A 19,340-nucleotide genomic window follows, 5' to 3' on the forward strand; every position below is an offset into this window, starting at 1 on the left:
TATGCAGTATTACAGTGTAGGCGGCCCAGTCCTTCCCCCTATAGAAAGAAGAATTGTTATACTAGGGGTACCCGCTTTAAGGAAGAAGGGTGCTATTGATAACGAATGGTGGCGCCAGAATACACACAGAAGTTCTGTATTTTGTATGAAGTGAAGGTTCCCACGTATGTTGTGTTGGCTGCAGCCAAAGGGTTTTGTGCGCATTTGGAATTCTATACATTTTGTAATCGCACGGTTTAAGTTCTCAAATACTTTTATTTTTATAAAAGGTTTGTTTCATATTTTTATAATACAATTCTGTATTGCAACAACCCCATGACACTGATGTTGAAAATCATCATTAAAAATATGACATTAACAGAAAATGTAAATATATAGCTCATCCCATTCACGGGCCGGATTATTACCTAATGGTTGTCATTTCCAAAATCATGTAATTAAAGCAGCAATTATCTGACCTCACAACATTCTACATTTCATATAGAAAAACCCACTGTATATAAAATGTAACTTGCTGGGTGTATAAAGAAAGTATTTCATTTTCACACACTTTGGTACTCCTATTACTAGGAGTAGCATGTAATTGGCAGGGGCATTTGTATTACTACTGTGACTTTCCATAGCGCAGCCATCAAATAACTGGCAGCTGATGGAGTTAGAAGTCCGACGACACAAGCGTTATCGCGGCTGCACCGTGTTTTACTTGCTGTATTTGTGAGTACCAAACGACTGCTGGAGATCGTATACCCCTGTAATAAGGACCTATACCAGTGGTTCCCAAACTGAGTGCCTACGGGTGCCTCTGGATGTTTACAAGGGTGCCTAGGGTTGGGGGTCTATGAGAAAAAACTAATTATGCTCAAAGTGATAGGCAAAACCAGTGCTGGTGGCTGCCAATCATAAAATGTATGGACAATTAGAATCAGAGCTATGTTCCCAACCACATAACTGAACCCGAGGGTGACTTAAGGTGCCCATACACGGTGCGTTTGCACCATGTGATGCAATCTGCGCTCCCGCAGGCATCTCATCGCACAGTACAAAAAGTATGTGCTGCCTTTTGTACTGCCTTCTGTCTAGATTTTTTGACTAGGGGGCTCTTGAACAATTGCCGACATTCTAGAGTGCCCTGGTCAAGAAAGTTTGGGAACCACAATTCTTTAGATTGTGGTTATAAAACGAAAAATTAATATATATTAGGCACTCCAGATACTGTAGCTGGTGTGCTGTACTGTACAGGGGGTTCAATATGATTTCCCAACACTCAAAATGCAGACAAACTACCAACATGTCCAAAATGCCAACATTCATAATGCAAAATGAATCCTTAAAAAGTCTTTTTTTTTGGGTGTCTGTCAACATAGGTCGGCACAGACACCATATTATTTTTTCTTCGTCTCCTTGCATGGCTCCGCTGCACTTGCCATGCTTCGGGCAGGATGCCTCGCTGCACTCGGCACACTATTAGAATCGGACTGTACCCATGTGGATAGTGATGCACAAGTCGGCTTAAAAAAAAAATCAAAATCATTAAAAACTTTGACATTTCGACATCGTGCACATTTTTTACTGTGTCAGCATTTTGACTCTGTGAATGGTTATCGGTATTTTGATGGCATTCCCTGTAGAGTCACACTACAGCCTAACCGCACACATAACACAGCTGTACAGTTGGGCAGGTTTTTTCAGATACATAAAAGTAATGGGCCTACACACGGAGCTTAGAACCGGCATGTCCAAACTATGGCCCTCCAGCTGTTGTGAAACTACATATTCCAGCATGCTTTGCCCTAATAGCAAAACTGTGGCAAGGCATTATGGGACTTGTAGTTTCACAACAGCTGGAGGGCCATAGTTTGGACATGCCTAGCTTAGAAAATGCCCCCACATCACTCCACATGCAGGGGCCATAGTGATGTCTATGCGCGGCGATTAATATTCAGCACGCAGGATAAATCTAGTAAGATCCCTCCGTACAATGCCGACACATCGCTGCACACAGGGTGATCTTGCATTCCGCAGAACGCTCAGCAAATCTCCCTGTGTGTAGGCCCCTTAAGAAACAGATATTGATACTAGTAAGCCCGCTCGAAGCAAAAGCTTCGAAAGCTAGCCTGCTACCTTCTGTGTTTGTGCCTGTGTGTAGTAATCGCTGTAGTTTCACTCTCTGCCAGCAGATGGCAGTGTTTCCGAGACTCATGGACACTAGACATATATATAGATAACGTAGCTTCAACTTTCTGTGCAATTAAATTCAGAAAACAAATGAATAAGGAGCCTCGATATACATAAAAATAAAAAAAAACGTCCAGGCTCCCAGTGTCTGTTCCATTGGGTAAATATATATTATCTTTCATTTATGGTTTATTTTTTCTGTGTTTTCTTTGTGGACTCCAGATAAGATATGAACCGCCTCAGGTTTGTTCTCACGTTGTCAAGGACACACAACTGGTCGGTGCTGTATTTCTCTCTGCCTTCTTTACGGATCTGTTGGGGTGCAAGAATGATAGTCCGTAAGGTAATCAGACATTCCATGGAGGATACTGGAATATCTCCTACACATTCACTCAATCCACACATCCAACAAGAGTTCTTAAGGCAAAGAACGGGCATAGCCCAAAACACAGAATATGTGAGTGGACCTGTACACACAATTCCTGACAAGTATCAACGTTGACGTTAATGCTCTGCGAGACCATGTTAGACGGGAGCATTTATTGTGCGCACAGAACAAAATGCTGCGCTGCACAAATAAAAAGATTTAGAGGTTGTTGTTGTGCCCCAATATCCAAGCTGTCATGTTTGCCTAATTGTGACGTACAGTAAAAGAAAAAATAATAAAAAAACAATAGGGTTCTTTATTCTTCTAGGAATTAAGTCAATACATTAAAAGGGTAGATATAGGATTCAGTGAAGAAGTGTCAGTAGCAGCTGATTGGTTGCCATAAGCAACCGCCTACAGTCATGGGGAATCTTACTCCCTAACCCCCAGGGGTTCCCAATCTTTTTCAAATCAAGGAACCCTAGAGCAGTGGTCAGGGAACTCGGTCCTCATTACCCCACACAGTGCATGTTTTGCTGGTAACCCAGCAGGTGCACAGGTGTACTAATTACTCAGACACATTTTATAAGGTTCGCAGGTGGAGTTAATTATTTCACTTGTGATTCTGTGAGGAGACCTGCAAAACATGCACTGCATGAGGTCCCTGAGGACCGAGTTCCCTGACCACTGCCCTAGAGCATCAGAATTTTTCCACAGCACCCCCTGGCCCCCCCCCCCAAAAATATTTACAATTACATAGATTGTGCTTCTTAGGGTGAATTATGTGGTAACGGGCAGGATTTGCTTCTATTATGATTGGCAGCCACCAGCACTGGTTTTATCCATAAAAAATGTATCATAAATAATTTGAATTGATCCTGGACCACCAACCCATGGCACCCCTGCAAGTGTCCCAAGGCACCCCAGGGAGCCACGGCACAAGTTTGGTAACCACTGCCCTAACCCATTGTTTTTTTGGGAACTTCAACCTCTGGACTGGATCCACCTTCCTGCGCACTGGTGAGGACTTGCGCCATCTTTTTGTCTGCCTCCAGCGGTGACCAACTAACCCTACCAGATAGTGGATTCCAGCGGTGAGATCAACACCTTGAACGTTACATTTGCACCAAATTGTGTTCTTTATACTGCCCGGGACTGAGTGTTCCAAGAATTTCTGAACATACCGATTGAGTCCATATCATTATTTTATCGACACACGATATTTATTAAATAAGCATATTTTAGCAATTTAATAAATAGTATATTTTATTTAGGTACAATAGATCCAACTCTTATTATTAGTGTAGCTCTATCCATTTTTCTTTTGTGTATAAAGCAACAAGAACAGTTCCTGCCAACGCATTAAGCTCACTCGCAGAATCTAAAAAGCTGATAATCAGAAATAAGTCCGCAGTATTGCTGGGTACACAACACAAAGCTTGCATTCACAAATAACATCACACTGATAAAAACCGTACGTCCGTACCTTTAATTTGAAAGCAGGTTGCAATTTCTTAAGGGTTTGGAGGAGATTAATCTCCACTGCAGCCTTTTCCGCTTCCTCACCATCAGCGAATACATCAAAGAGGGCGTCCAGCGCCCCCCCAGATACGACCAGGGAGGAATCATTAGCTGCAATTCCAAGGAGGACATCTCCTATCATCTGGTATAAAGACAAACCATTATGTAACCATTCAATAAAAAACAGAACCTTGTATGCAAAGTCTTGTTTCACTAATAAACCATTTGCAAAAACATATTTTTTACAAACGGAGTTCATAAAAGAATTGGATTACCTAATATACCACAAAATAAGGATTTGTACTTTGAACGTTCCATATACTGGAAAATAAAATTACCCTATCCATAAGCATAAAATGGAACAGATATATGGAATAAAATGGATTTAAAACAACATTGATAACATCAATTCTACAAGGAAGGGCAGAGGAGAATGTATCACATGTTCTAAAGGGTGGAAGTGATTCCGCTTCTATCGTCCATGGTAACATGATCAGGAGTGCACTGGATTTACTAATTGCTGAGCAATAAAGCAATATTAAAAGAAAATTATACTAAATATTAGTGCTGGTATTGGGGTAGGCTATACGTCTCAGCAAATTCCCTTATGGATCTACAGTAGAAATGTGTAATAAAATGTGGGACACGACTGAAAACCATTTACCGCCCACTACATGATCTGGGGTCTTATATCATATAAAACCAGTACTGATTTTAGCGACACTTCTCCAATTCAGCAATAGTGGTTTATCATTCCTAGAACATCTTATGTATATAGCAGTTAGATGTACCTTCAGTTTGTCGGCGGTGTTCGCACTTTTTGCCAGCACGCTGCCCGTGATCCCGATAATACTGACTGCGTTTGCCCTTGTACTGGTGTTGTTGCTAGAGACACAAGCCTCACAAAAGCTCATGATCTGTTCCGGGGTCATACACTATAAAAAGAAGCAGAGATTATTAACATAATGCCATACTGGTCATTTTACTATATAAAAAGTACATAAAGCAAATAAAAAAATAAAAAAAACACGGAAAAGAAACGTTCACAAAACCCAACACTTCAATTTTTGAAGTATTTGAAGTCTATTTTTCACTTTCTGTTGCAGGAATGGGGGGGGGGGGGGGGGGGGGGGGTACGTCTTATTTGTACAGAGATAAACTACAAGTCTCTATTTGGTTGGCACATACCTGTGGTATACTTTTAGATGCCATAGTCTGTAGTAATGCCCGCACAGCACTGCTCACGGCTTCTAGAAATTCATCTCGTTTTGGGATATCTAAAAACAAATACAAAAGATTCACGAGACATATTCCGATGTAGAAACATTGCAAGCAAAAATTCAATAAAGTAATCTGGAAAAACAGATGCCGTGCTAAGTTCTTCCCAAACGCCTCAAATCATATTTATATTACACAGCAGTGTACGGGAATATATACCCCTTCACACTAGTCCCTTCACTTGGAGCTTATGGATTCCACACAAAGGCTTAGTACATAGGGGTATGGTAGATTGATCTCAAAAGTTCAACTTGCACAGCGAAATACCACGGCTTTGCGACCAGTAGTAACCAGAATCGGGCCAAAAGTCTTCTACCAAACCAAGGAGCGCAGGTCGGGCAGAGGACATCTCATCCGCATACAGACCAATTCTTCCCTCACCACCTCCCACAGCAGAAGAAGCCTGTATGTGACATGTCAGCGGTTCAACGGTGAGGGCGAAAGCAGAGGAGACAGGGGTCACCCCTTTCTAGTTCCTCTCCCCAGAGCAAAGAATCAGAGGTGAAGCCATTAATGGAGATCCCAGCAGCCGGTCTGGAGTAGACTGTGTACCGATGCTTGGATTTTACTATATACACATAATTCTCCTGGCATAGTCGCTATTCCCGCATACAAAGACTGGGGATGCACAATTCAGACTCCCAATTTATTATTAATAAACATTGCAATAAAATTTTGCATTTTTAGCGAGGTTCTTGCCATAAGTAACGGCTTGCCCACCGTGTCGAGGTGACCTCATTAGTCGGGCAAATCCCTAACATTTTGGTGGGATACAAATCTAGGGCACCACAAAAACGAAGCAGCTGAGTGACTCCAGGGCAACACAAGAGTGAAGAAAATATATAGTGAAACAAAGTGAGGATAGGTTAGTGAGAGAGGCTGCTAAAAATAGCAGGGGTAAGTGAGTGAGAGGTAACGAGAGATAAAGTAGGGAGAGGTAAAGGTGGGAAATGAGTTACATTGAAACAAAACACACGATAGGGGTGTTTAAATATCAGTGCTCCATGATGATGGTTTTTACAGAGAATATATAACATTAAATAGTTTTATAGATGCATTTATTAAGGAACTCTACCTTTTTCAGTGAAGACCAATTCTGAGAGGTGGAGAGACAGCTCCTGTAATGCGGATACTCCTCCCAAATTCTCCATGTCCAGCATAGACAAGATATTATGTAGACAGGTCAGAGCTCTGTGCTGGACACTGAACATTCTGGAATAACGCAGGAACAGACAATGGCTCAATGTCAATATAATGAAGGCATCTAGAGTTAGTTCTCTTCCAGAATAAACCAATACCCTCTATAAGAGGAGAATAAAGCTAGAAAGCAGATAAATATGTAGCACCTAAGTGCATAGGGGTATGGGTCATAGGGTCGACAGCACTAACGTCCAGATGCATTGGGTCAACCACTGATGGTCGACATGCATCAAGGTCGACAGGTCATTAGATCACATGGGGTATTTCACATTTTTTATCCTGAACACTAAATAAGTGCACCGCTGCGCTCGCCAAGTGTCGGGCACGGTGCTACACGGTTTTATTCTCGCTCCACGCCTTAGTGGATAGGCACGAAATACCGCCTGTCGCTGCACGTCAGCTCAACGAAACGTGAAAAACCCCAGGTTGACCTTTTTCTCTGTCGACCTAGCCCATGTCGATATAACACGTGTCGATTTTCAGGTGTGTTGAGCTTGATGCATGTTGACCTTCCCCTCGTCCACTTAGTGAACGTATACCAGTGCATAGGTGAATCCTTTACCATAAATATACAGTCATATGAATGTAAGCAAAGCTTTCAGGTGCTATAAGCTATCTACTTTACATGTGCAATGTGTGACACCAGATGTACATGAGAGCAAGCAAATCACGTTACTTTGGAATTAATGGCTTCCAGGCAGCAGTCTGTCTACAGATCTGTAATGCATCACCATTTGGAAAATGAGTCTTTTCCAGCACCTAGTGGACAAAAAGAAAAATACAGGTAAACAAATGTAAAAAGCAGCAAATCTACCGGTCCTTAAGCAAGACCTTATGACGAATGTAGATTATGGGTAGGCCAGGGTTGACTACTTTCACAGTCTCCTGTCAGCAGCACTTCGAGGGCCTGATGTAGACGTCATCAAGCCCCGCCCCCAGTACTGCAATTCGCGGGTCTTCGAGGAGGGGGCTAAATGACTTGATTTGCAACTTTAGCCACGCCCCTGCCTGGAAAAGCAGTGAATCGCAGGAAATTGACGCTGCTGTGGGGGGGAGGGTTTCCCAATTTTCGGGAGCCTTACGCTCATTCCGGGAGGGTAGGCAACCCGTGGAATGCCAGATGTTGTGGAACTACATATCCCACCATGGCCAGCCACAATTTTGCAGGATGTCCTTGTGTGGTAGCCTACTCCCAACCTGGATATTTGTTAAAGCTACAAAGTAAAAGAGAAGTTGTGGTGGCGTGGGGGACCGGTGGCGACCAGAGTCAAGCTCCGTTGCCACAGGGTGCGCGAGCGTCTCGTGCGGGGACTAGCGATAATTTCCCCAGCCCCTGCAATGAAGAGGCCGGCTCCATCTGTGTGTACTATTGTAAAGTGCAACGGAATCTGCTGTAAATAAATAAATAATAAATCAATTTATTTTAGGACATGGAGGAGGATGAAGAAAAACAAACGCAGCTTCGGTTTTGTTTAAAGGAAAAGAACGAAATACACAATTTTTGCAGATGTGACCGTGATGAAGCAGATAATAGGGGGGGGGGGGGGGGTATACTATATAGCAAAGTATTGTGATTTAATGGAACAAACTGGTACCAATCCCACACCATTTCCAGTGAAGGCTAAGTACACACTTGAACAATCAGTGTGTAACTGCCTTTATCCCACATGACCGATACAGCCGTGGTTACAAGCATGCCCCTAATATAATGGCCCCGGGTACTGGAGACAGAGCGTATACTATTTTGCACTACACCTTTTTGGGGATGCAGTGGTTCAAGAGAGCAGAATGTATTTCAGCAGACAGACAGAGAGGTGACATCAGATGGCCGCTGCCTCCATCCATCACTGCTCTTTCCAAGCACAATTCACTCTCATCACTGCTGGAAAGTTCTTCCCATTCGTCATCAGAGGGATCTGAGGACATAATACTAGATATGTAATTAGCCCCGACACAATGAGATATATAATCCGATATAAAACCAAAACAAAATATCTCCTGCAACCTCTAGAATACATTCAGTGGTTCTCAACAGGTCATGTTTTCAGGATTTCTGTTTGTGGAATCGGGGGGAATAAGTATTGAACTAGCAACGAAGATGACCTCACCCGTGTATGAGTAAAGAGATCCAGAAAGCATGACCTGTTGTAGAGAGCATAAAAGCTTGCATGAAAAATAGTTTAGCATTTAATAAAAGTTGTAAAATATAATAAACTAGAAGGAAGGACGAAGTTTTTCTAGTTTCTTAATATAATAAAAAAATCGCTTGACCCTCACTATACTCATCTAATGCACAGGTTCTCAAACTCGGTCCTCAGGACCCCACACGGTGCATGTTTTACAGGTCTCCTAACAGAATCAAGTGAAATAATTACCTCCACCTGTGGATCTTTTAAAATCTGTGTCAGTCAGTAATGAGTGCACCTGTCGGGTGACCTGGAAAACTCTGTGGGGTCCTGAGGACAGAGTTTGAGAACCAGTGATTTAATTTGCTATGGCTATGCTTTTCCCACTGTTAAAGAATGCAATAGCCAACCATCTGACGCTTTTTAAGAGCCCGAAATGCTGACATCAAGGCCACCAACTGCCATCTTAGCGTCCACTTCGGTGGGGTCCAGAGTGATTTCCTCAATACCTTCTCCCTTAACAACCAGGCAGTGTAACAGAACAACCTCTGCAATTGACATTGTCTACTTAAACAGCACAGGTCAGAGTAGCGCGCATGCTGCAAACACTGTGCAGTAATGTAACCCACATAAGATCTCTGCCCAAATGTGTATGTTTTAGGAAGAAGTCATGTTGTCCTGTACAATGTACTAGAATCCTCCATAGAAGCAAAGCAGATATTTCATATAACCACTTTTATTTGTGAATATGGTACAAACCATCGCTACAGCACATGTTCACAATCATTTCCAGTGCAGATTTCTGGGCCACCAGCAAGTACGAAGCCTGCCCAAGCTCCTCTTCTGATACCTTAAACAAAGTACATGAGATGAAAGAAGGAATTTCATAACAATAAATTAGAATTATCTGCTTACCGACATAAATCATGTTATCCATACTACTGTCATACTATTCTCTTGTTCCGACTTGCGGGTCAGAACTATTTGTTTTATGATCCAAGTAACCAGAGCAGTCCGTTATTTTTCACAAACATGAGTGACTTTCATCCACCAACACCTGGACCCTTTGTAGAAACTACGTAAGTCAAATACAAATAGGACTACCTTGCGGTGAGGTAGAGGAGCCTACAAACCAATGAGAAACATTACACAAAGGTTCTTGTTTTCAGGCCAGCTAAGGCTTCTCCGCCCCTATACCCCTATCCCCTACGCAGGCCAGGCAATATTTCCTAAGTAAACACAGAGAAGGAGAGGAATGGAGGAGAAATCAGGTAGATTTATGAAGCAGTGGTAAGGGAGAAGTGAGCCAGAGAAGAAGAAGTTGTCCATGGCAACCAATCAGCTGCGCGGTATACATTTTATATTATGCAAATGATAGATGTGACCTCAGACTCTGGAGAAGACCACATGCCAAGGTTGTCCAATAAGGGAGGAAAGGTCCTGAGCTGCAAGGAAGACCCTTTGCCCATAACTAGAATCCCTAGCAATGGTGATGAAAAGGTAAAAACGTATAAAAGTGTATGCCAAGGACCAAGTGGCGTAATTGCAGGTCTGATCAGCCCAAAAGGACCCAACCAACCTCGTAAAATGGGTGGCACGGAATAGAATAAAAAAAGCTTGAACGAGGGAAATCCTTAGACATCGCCACATAAATGCGAAGAGCATGTACGACATCCAAGAACAATTGGGAATCACCACTGGAAACATGGAACATCGCTCGCCTGGTCTATATGGAAGCAGTTGGTAGCTCGCAAAACACAACCTCGTACACAAAGAGCACTAATCCACAGCACTCGCCAGTCCTAGATTTGGGGTGCAACACGGTTTGTGACCACATTGTTCAAACAGAAATCACAGGGGCTCTGTACTCTCTATATTAACGTGCATTGCTAAAATAGCCGCCCATGCCGTCGCCATGAGAACAGATTGTGATGCTAGTCGGCATCGAGAGAGCTTGGGGGAAGCCCAGCACTTCTTTACGTGCCAGGTGCACCCCCCATCAGTGACAGTGGCGACCAAGTATGCCCTCACCGGTGACTGGCGCGGCGCTGTCCCATCCACATTGGTGATGTCGGCTGCGCCATCCTGACCACATCACACTGCCCCGATCCTAGCGGCATTACTTATATATGTACGTATACCCATACATACCTATACATATAAAACATATATACAAAGACAGTAACAGTAAAGTTGTAGGTGACAGATAAGTATAGATGGTGTTGGTTCGAGCACCCTGCATCTTTCACAATCTGTGCAGTTTCTCTTCCCTGCCAAGGGTGCTTCCAGCACAGTGTGGTCTTTATTTCTGAACAGATATACAGACCAGACCTGGGATTGACAATAGGATACTTATCACTGCTTGCCAAAGTTTCATACATTTAAAGTTTAAAGGTCCCATATACTCGACTTACTGGGTTTAAGTCATAGTAACCTGTAGTACTTTGTTCTTTATCTGTGCCATCCATCATCCCGTCCTCTTCATTCAGAGAAGCTTCTTCCAGGATGGCAGCCGCCTCTTCTGCTTCAGCCTCGGAGGCAGCTGCTCTCAATCTTAGAGATTCGGCTTCTTTCATCTGTAAAATGAATTTCCCAGCATCCAGAGCTAGCACTTCAGCAAGTATCCTCAGTATGGCATTCAGGGATTCAGCCTGGCTGCCAGGAGGTATCCTCTCTTTCAAATTCCATACTGTACCTGTTGTATAGAGTGCAATAACAATTAATGATGTGATGATGCCCGATGTATCAATATCAGGGAGCATCGCAGTGGGTTTTGAGATGATGGTAGCTCATTGTAGCCTATGAGCTACGGACCTAACTGCCGGTGGGGCAGTGCTGTTGTCGGGGTTCACATGCAGACACCCCCCACCCCCCACGGAACCCAGTGAAGCAGACTGCAGGGACATACATTCCGGAGAAAGGATCACACATTTCAATAGGATTCTGGCAGGTAAATGCTGCCCAGATTGCATAGCATATGCGATCCTAAATTATATGTTAAATGGGCCCCTAAAATACAACAGACTTTTGTAAAATTACCCACATTTTTTTATTTTTTATTACCTGCAACCAATGTCTGCAGTAGTCTCATCTCCATAGTAGTTGCAGAGGTCAGAAGTATGGTTTCTAAAGTCTGCATGGAGGGGGCATCAAAAGAAGCTAAAAGATCTGGATTATCCTCGGTAACAGTTTGTAGACAGTAAGCTGTGGAAAAGAAAATATTACAGAAGACACAAAAGAAGATCTAATAATTAAGATGTAGTCCTTAAAACGGCCTAGGGTTAAGGATTTCTCTCTCTCCCTTTACACCTCTCTTTTTAGTGTCGCCCCCTCTTTTCTCAGCCAATATGCCACCCCATCTATTCCTTTTCTATTCCACCATCCTTTTTCCCTACTAACGGTCTTACCCAATATCACTCTTGTTCCTTTCGCTTTCCTGCACCTTTTGTGTCTGTGGTTTTTTGCCCTAGTTTTATTTTCAGTACGTCCTCCTGTGTGGACCAGTTTTTTCCAGGTAATATGGCAACAACCAATCAATGACTGATTTACACATAATCGCCTTGGCCCAAGCATGAAAACACAATAGGCCTAACACGCATTGTGCATGACAGCACCCAGGACTATTGGATAGGTTTCTGGAGCCTGCCTTCAGTGGGCAGTCAGAGACAGTAGGGTGGGCTGGCAGTGGTGGCCGGCCATATAGAGGTGCAGCTTCACCCCTTCCTTCCCTCCCTGTGAGGATAGCAGGGACCCGCATTTGTGTGGTTGGAGCACACATACCTGCCTTTTCCACAGGAACCCACCTCCGCTTTGCTTCTGGTGCACCGGGTCGATATGGTTGGACAATAGCTGCATGAGGGAACTGCAGGGGAGCAGACCTGCTCACAGGTGGGCTGATTGAGGGGGTGGGGGGGGGGACTGGGGTCAACTACAGCTTCCTGCCCACAGAAGGTAGAGACAGGAGGGAGGGGAACCGTCCACCACTATATTCGGCTGCTGTTGGGACAAGGGAGGAGGAGGTAAAGACAGATAACTGTCAAAACACCCCCCACCCCATGGAGACCTCTGAAGACACTAGCCCCTTCCCCCAAGTGACAGGTGCTGCTCTCTCTGCAGTAGCTCCTTTCAGTGAGCCCAGAGGCAAAACACACACACACACACACACACACACACACACAGTGAGCTCCCCCAGCAGAAACAACACTAAACTGCAGAGAACAGCACCCATGACACATTCCCGTCCTTCTTCCCTAGTTGTGGCCCTGTCATTGGTTGATTTTTAGGAATTGCTGATTTTTCAGAATTAGGTAGTATGTGATGAACAAGCATAGAAAATAACAGAAGTATTTGCCGACTGTAGATGTGTGTTACGCTGGAACTCTCACTGTAACAACACCAATACAGATGGGACAACGTTCTGACAATATTTATCAATGGCTGATTTTATCATATAGATGAACACTAGCGATAATACAGCAGGACATAACAGACACCTACCTGCAGAAATGGCCAGTTCCATGTTACTGTGAAACTTGCATAGGCACTGCATAACAACATCCACACAGTGTTCCTTGTTAAAGACCGATAAGGCCTTACTGTTGCTTTCACTGAGAGATAAAAACAACACAGAAGAAATATAAATCTGCTTTCTGGATTTTGCAAGAAAGCACGCAGTCACAAAAGACCATTAAAAAAAATGTAATGGTCACAGTTGAAATACACCTGATTATATTTATAGACTAGTCACCTCTGAACTAGAGTACACGCTAGGCTGTTTTAGTGGGGCCTCTAGCAGCGCCCTGCTGGAACAGCCTGCTGCCTGTCCCCACCGGTGCGCACGGCGAATCCCAGCGCTTCACAGGCAGCGACTTCCCTTTGTTGCACTCCGTGGCCGGGCCTGCCCCCTTTATGATGGCAGCGACTTCCCTTTGGTGCAGTCGGTGGCCGGGCCCGCCCCCTTTATGCTGCCCCCATGCAGCACCACCCTGCCCAGATCCTAGAAGGAACACTATCTGGACAATACATTCAGACAGTATAGATAGCCCCTGACTGTGATAATTGGAGGTGTGAGTGGTCACAGATGCAACATATACTGATTTGTGGTATTCTCCGATTCCCAGTTACGTCACTCAGACCTCTCTGTTATTGCATTGGTTCGTCGTGCTCCGGTCCAAACCAGCTCCTTTTTACTATTCTGTAAATATCTCCTGACCTTGGATTATGGGGGTTATAGCAATACTTGTAGGATTAAGAAAATGCAGCATCCCAGCAAGAATACACCACACATAACCAGCTGTTGAGCAGTATACTATGTCATTAATCTGTGCTGGAGGTCTCAGATATATACATTTCACTTTCATGGTCTCCGTATGTCAAACAAATACACAGAAAAATAATGATGATGAAACATGTACCACAGAAAAAAAAGAAAAAAAGCGGTACTCTTTACCTAGAAGGGCGCCCGTCGCGGGCATCGCGGGTACATTTATGTATGGCCGCGACGCGACCGACGCGATGCCCGCGATTTCCCATTGAAACCCATGTTAAACATGGAAATCGTGTCGGTCGCGTCGCGGCCGGCCATAAATGTACCCGCGATGCTCGCGACGCGATGCTCCCGATTTCCCATAGGAATCAATGTTAAAAGGCGCGATGGACCCGATTTTACTGTTAAATGGCTCAATCCACCCGATTTGGCCATAGGAATCAATGTTAAATGGGCCACAGAGCCCATTAACCCTTAAATGTCCCCCCAAATTTTTAACGCCACCCCACGATCCACGCCAACCCGAAGCGTGGCGAGCGCAGCGAGCCCGCGAGGGGCGGCGGTACGCGTCCTCCGACCTTTTCATGCCCTACTATCCACTAGGGCGTGGTGTGAGAATATAATAGTGTGGCGAGCGCAGCGAGCCACCGAGCCCGAAGCGTGGCGAGCGCAGCGAGCCCCGCGAGGGGACGCGGATACCTTCACAGTTATGCGCGTCCCCTCGCGGGCTTCACAGGTGTCCGTGGCGACGTGGACACCCGTGAAGCCCGCGAGGGGACGCGTCTACCTGTGAAGGTATCCGCGTCCCCTCGCCACGCTTCGGGCTCGGTGGCTCGCTGCGCTCGCCACACTATTATATTCTCACACCACGCCCTAGTGGATAGTAGGGCATGAAAAGGTCGGAGGACGCGTACCGCCGCCCCTCGCGGGCTCGCTGCGCTCGCCACGCTTCGGGTTGGCGTGGATCGTGGGGTGGCGTTAAAAATTTGGGGGGACATTTAAGGGTTAATTTAGCCTATTTGGCCCCAAATCGGGTCCATTGAGGCATTTAACAGTAAAATCGCGGTCAATCTGCCGTTTTAACATTGTTCCCTATGGGAAAATCGCGGTGATCGCGGTCATCGCGGCCATCCCGATTTACCCGCGATGACCGCGATTTTTACCCCCGACGCCCGCGATTTCAATCGCTGGCGCCCTTCTAGGTAAAGAGTACCAAAAAAGCTATACTCTGATTTCTCTTCAGATCGAAATCTTTCGCCTTTTACTAAAATAATAAATAACCCATGTACAGATATACACATGCATGAAGAACTGAAGGAAGACTGAACTCACCACACATTCCACAAAACATTAATTGCTTGGTTTGCAATGTCTTCAACATAGTTCTTTGGGGAGTTTTTGCTCTTTATTGAAGGCTCCAGATTTGAATCAAAGCCAGTGGAACACTGGAAGACAAAGGATATAACAGAACTTAGGGGTCTATGTACTAAACCTGTGGTTCCGAACCCTGGTCCTCAAGTACCCCCAACAGTTCTTATTATTCAGACACATTTTAAAAGATCCACAGGTGGAGCTAATTATGTCACTTGTGATTCTGTGTTGAGACCTGGAAAACGTGCACTGTTGGGGGTCCTGAGGACCAGAGTTGGGAACCACTGCACTAAACCATGTAGAGAGATAAAGTGGACAGTGATATAGGCAGGGAATTTTTGGCCTTATCCTAGTTCACTCTTAGAGGCAAATTCCTTCTTAGCTGGACCAAACCATGAGCACTGCAGGGGGGCAGATGTAACAGGTGCAGAGAGAATTAGATTTGGGTGAGTTATGTTGTTTCTGTGCAGGGAAAATACGGACTGCTTTATTTTTACACTGCAATATAGATCTCACTTTGAAGAAAAACCCCACCCAAATCGAATTCTCTTTGCACCGGTTACATCTGCCCCACCTGCAGTGCACATGGTTTTGTCCAGCTAAGAATGAATTTGCCTCTAAGAGTGAACTAGAATAAGTCCCTTTATCTCTCTCTCGATAGACCACAGTCTTTTGAATACTAAAGCACCGTACACATTATTTGATGAAGGCAAATGATATGTAAGATAAGGATATTATTAATGACATTATCCTGCATATAGTTCAGGGTGAACTAATGATAACGATGCACACGACCTTGGGTCGTCATTGACCCACTTTCTCTTCTATATATGCATTAAAATTTAGCCTATGTCATTTATGACTAGGTGCATATCTCTCAGTGTGTTCCAACAAAAGATACAGATTCACAAAACAAGAGATAGTCAGCGGTAATGGTAATAATGTATCTTTTGGAATCGTTCAGTGTGTATGCACTATATCCATGATGGCTAACCTCGACACTCCAGCTGTTGTTGAACTATACATCCCAGCATGCCCTGCTACAATTTTACTATTTGGACATGCTAAAACGGATGCAGGGCATGATGGGATGTGTAGTTCAACAACAGCTGGAGTGTCGAGGTTAGCCATCACTGCACTTTCATTCTGTTACTCCGGGGAGTTTAAGGGAAATCCTTAACAATGTTGGCAGCTGCCTTTATCGCACAGTATATCGTAAACCTGCAATCTCTATGAATATTTACTAGCTAGATCCACCAAATACACATTTAAATAAATGACCTTTTTTTCTATATAGGAGAACAAAACCATTAGACGGTTCTTGTGTAGTTTCATGGCGCCGTGCTACTTCCGGGTTGGGTACGCTCGCCAAACTATCTAAAATAAAGTAACTTAACTCCATGCCAACGTGGATAGTTCATACCCCCACTATCCACGTTGGCATGGAGTGGATTTTAGATAGCGTGGCGAGCCACCGAGCCAGCAGCGTGGGCAAGTGAAGCGAGCCCCGCAAGGGGACAGGGCGCCATGAAACTACACAAGTACCCATTAGACTATTTAATTGGTACCTAAACTAAATGTGACCTCAGCCGGGAAACCTGGGCATAAAATTCATAAGTATGAGTCGGTCGGAATCTGCAACCCAAGTTACCTTCAACCGCAAGAATAGGTTATTTCCAGCAGTCGGTGCTGTTGGATCAGTATGTACTACATGTCTGGTAGGGTCAGATCCCCAACAAATATGTACATGAGGGGAAGTATGGCTAACAAGCAGACATTGGGGTCAATCCCATTAATGGCGATGGGTGCGAGGTGCTGTTCCAACAGCATTTAAATGCCAGCAACAGCACCTGATCTCGCACTCTTCGCAGGCTGAAATTGCTCGCTACCCTATGGAGCAGCGAGCACTTTTCCCCGAATTTGGGAAGTACGGCCGCTGCTGTGATGATTCGACCATAGGACCGACCTTATAGTATAAAGCCAATTATCTTCCTTAAATACCCGATTTTTACAAGACACTATTCATGTATTTTTAACTCCCCTTAAAAGTCCCATTTTTGCGGAAGTGACACTCCAGCTAATAGAGCTACAAATTATTTCTTAAAGGGATATAGAAATCAGTTTCCTGCATTAGTGTAAAAATTAGATCACGTCCTAAATAAATACAAGTTCATACAATAAAAAAAAAAAAAAAAACAACAACACAACAAACCTCTCTCAAAAGAGCCACTAAGGGGGTCATGATGTCCCTAGTAACCATGTCATCACATACTTCAAAGCCTCCACATGTGCTCAGGTTCCTAAAAGGAAGATAATCCACAAAAGTTACAAAGGCACAAAACAATGTTATATCGAGGGAATTGGAAAGCCAGTAGGATATTGTAGATACCGTAAAGCACCAGCGGCCGTCTCTCGTACGGACATAGACTTATCAAGCAGCAGCGGCCCAAGACATCTAATGGCATCTCTCTGCAGGAGGGAAGGGATGACCTGCTTCTGTTCCACAAGCTTGGAGATGCTAGCACAGGCAAATTCCCGAACTTCTGGACAAGGGTTCTGCAGCTGTGGGGGGAAAAAAACACGTAGAACGTACAATATGAGCAATCCTATTACATTGTGTGCTACAGAGTCGTGTTTGTTATTAGTTTTATTTTTAAGAGACCACAGTTTCTGGAGCATCATACATGGAAAGTACAAAACAAAGAAACTGACATAACGGTGGTAAGGTATTAATTGTGATTGAATGGGGACTTCCGAAGTAACAGCAAATGAAGTGAAGTGGGGAGAGGGTAGTTTACCATACAATGAGACGTGTATATAGGAGAGGCAGATTCAATTAAACCCAGAGGATAAATATAAGGTGCCATTCAATTAATGCTCGCAACTCCTTACTTTAAGCGCCTGAGTATGTACTCCAGGTGCAAGAGGTCCACCAACATATGTCAGGTGTGCACCCGGTCAGAGACAGTAGGCAAGGGGCACTGGCACAAGGGAAGGAGGGAGCTGCCTGTTAGGTGCTACATGAATGGGGGCACAGACTACCAGCTGTATCCTTGGAAAGATTCATCCAGTAATTATGCGGAGTAAGTTTAATTAATATGACTGATGTAAATGTAAGTGTTAAATAATATTGCACTACTGCCATGCATCATGTAAGCCGTGCTGGGGCATTAGTGCTGCGTGGAATAGCTGCAGTGACAATCCCTGGAAGTATGTGATGGCACTATGACAGGTCCTATGGGAGGCACAGGGCAGAGGCACGGGGGAGAGGCACAGGGGAGCTCAGCAGCACGTGTTCTACATGACCTGGCACAGCAAGCAGAAGCACAACACACATGGGAGCCAGACCTTCTGCAGCAAGTCTCCGGCCTGCAGGGCCTCGCTGTCCTCCGGCTCCCCGGGCTCCAGTGGCTGTGTTACGGCGGAGGTGGGGGAGAATACGGCCGGCTTAAACCTACGAGCTCTGCTCTTCCCCATAGTCATTCCTGAATTCTCACAGCAGCAGCATGCATAGAATAACTTTATTGAGAACAAAATACACTAACATTACAGTAGGTTTTTTTTTTCAACAAACTTTATCGACAGTCAATTTGCGAACATATTTGTTGTGAGTGGTTTCTTCTTCCTAGTACTCTTATGTGTAGCTCAGCAGCAGCAGCATGTGGCCAACGTAACGTCTAGTGGGTGTGAGAACATAGAATACTAATAACTAGCCACTACAGACTCTAGTCTGTGAAACTATATGTCCCAGAATGCCCGGCCAAAGGTTTGCTGTTGTTGGGCAACGTAATACTGTGGCAGGGCATCCTGGGAATTGTAGTTCTAAATAAGTTGCCACCCATACAGACTATAAACCATAGCTGCCTACCCTCCTGCATTCTGCAGGAGACTCCCTGAAATAGCAGCAATCTCCCTCATTAGTCTAGCAATCTCCCTCATGTCACCTAGCCCACATTACACTGTTACATCATAGTTACCTCCCCCCTGCATTCTGCAGGAGACTCCCTGACATAGCAGCAATCTCCCTCTCTCCCTC

The 19,340-nt window shown here is 44.5% G+C and overlaps 1 protein-coding gene across 1 annotated transcript; it reads right to left on the reverse strand.

The window, feature by feature from the left end:
• Positions 1-235: 235 nt before the first annotated feature.
• Positions 236-18,827, reverse strand: HEATR3 (HEAT repeat containing 3). The gene is made up of 15 exons (XM_083165368.1): positions 18,653-18,827; positions 17,694-17,866; positions 17,517-17,604; positions 15,266-15,378; positions 13,165-13,274; positions 11,731-11,871; positions 11,082-11,362; positions 9,427-9,517; positions 8,297-8,457; positions 7,218-7,300; positions 6,417-6,553; positions 5,252-5,340; positions 4,855-4,998; positions 4,029-4,205; positions 236-2,487 (listed from the first exon to the last, which is right to left on the reverse strand). Exons 1-15 carry the CDS (start codon positions 18,785-18,787, stop codon positions 2,365-2,367), a joined length of 2,046 nt encoding a protein of 681 aa, XP_083021494.1. The 5' UTR covers positions 18,788-18,827; the 3' UTR covers positions 236-2,364.
• Between the last annotated feature and the right edge of the window lie 513 nt (positions 18,828-19,340).

The sequence above is a fragment of the Crinia signifera genome, chromosome 11 (genome assembly GCF_055691185.1).
Source record: "Crinia signifera chromosome 11, ASM5569118v1, whole genome shotgun sequence".
NCBI classification, from domain to species: domain Eukaryota; kingdom Metazoa; phylum Chordata; class Amphibia; order Anura; family Myobatrachidae; genus Crinia; species Crinia signifera.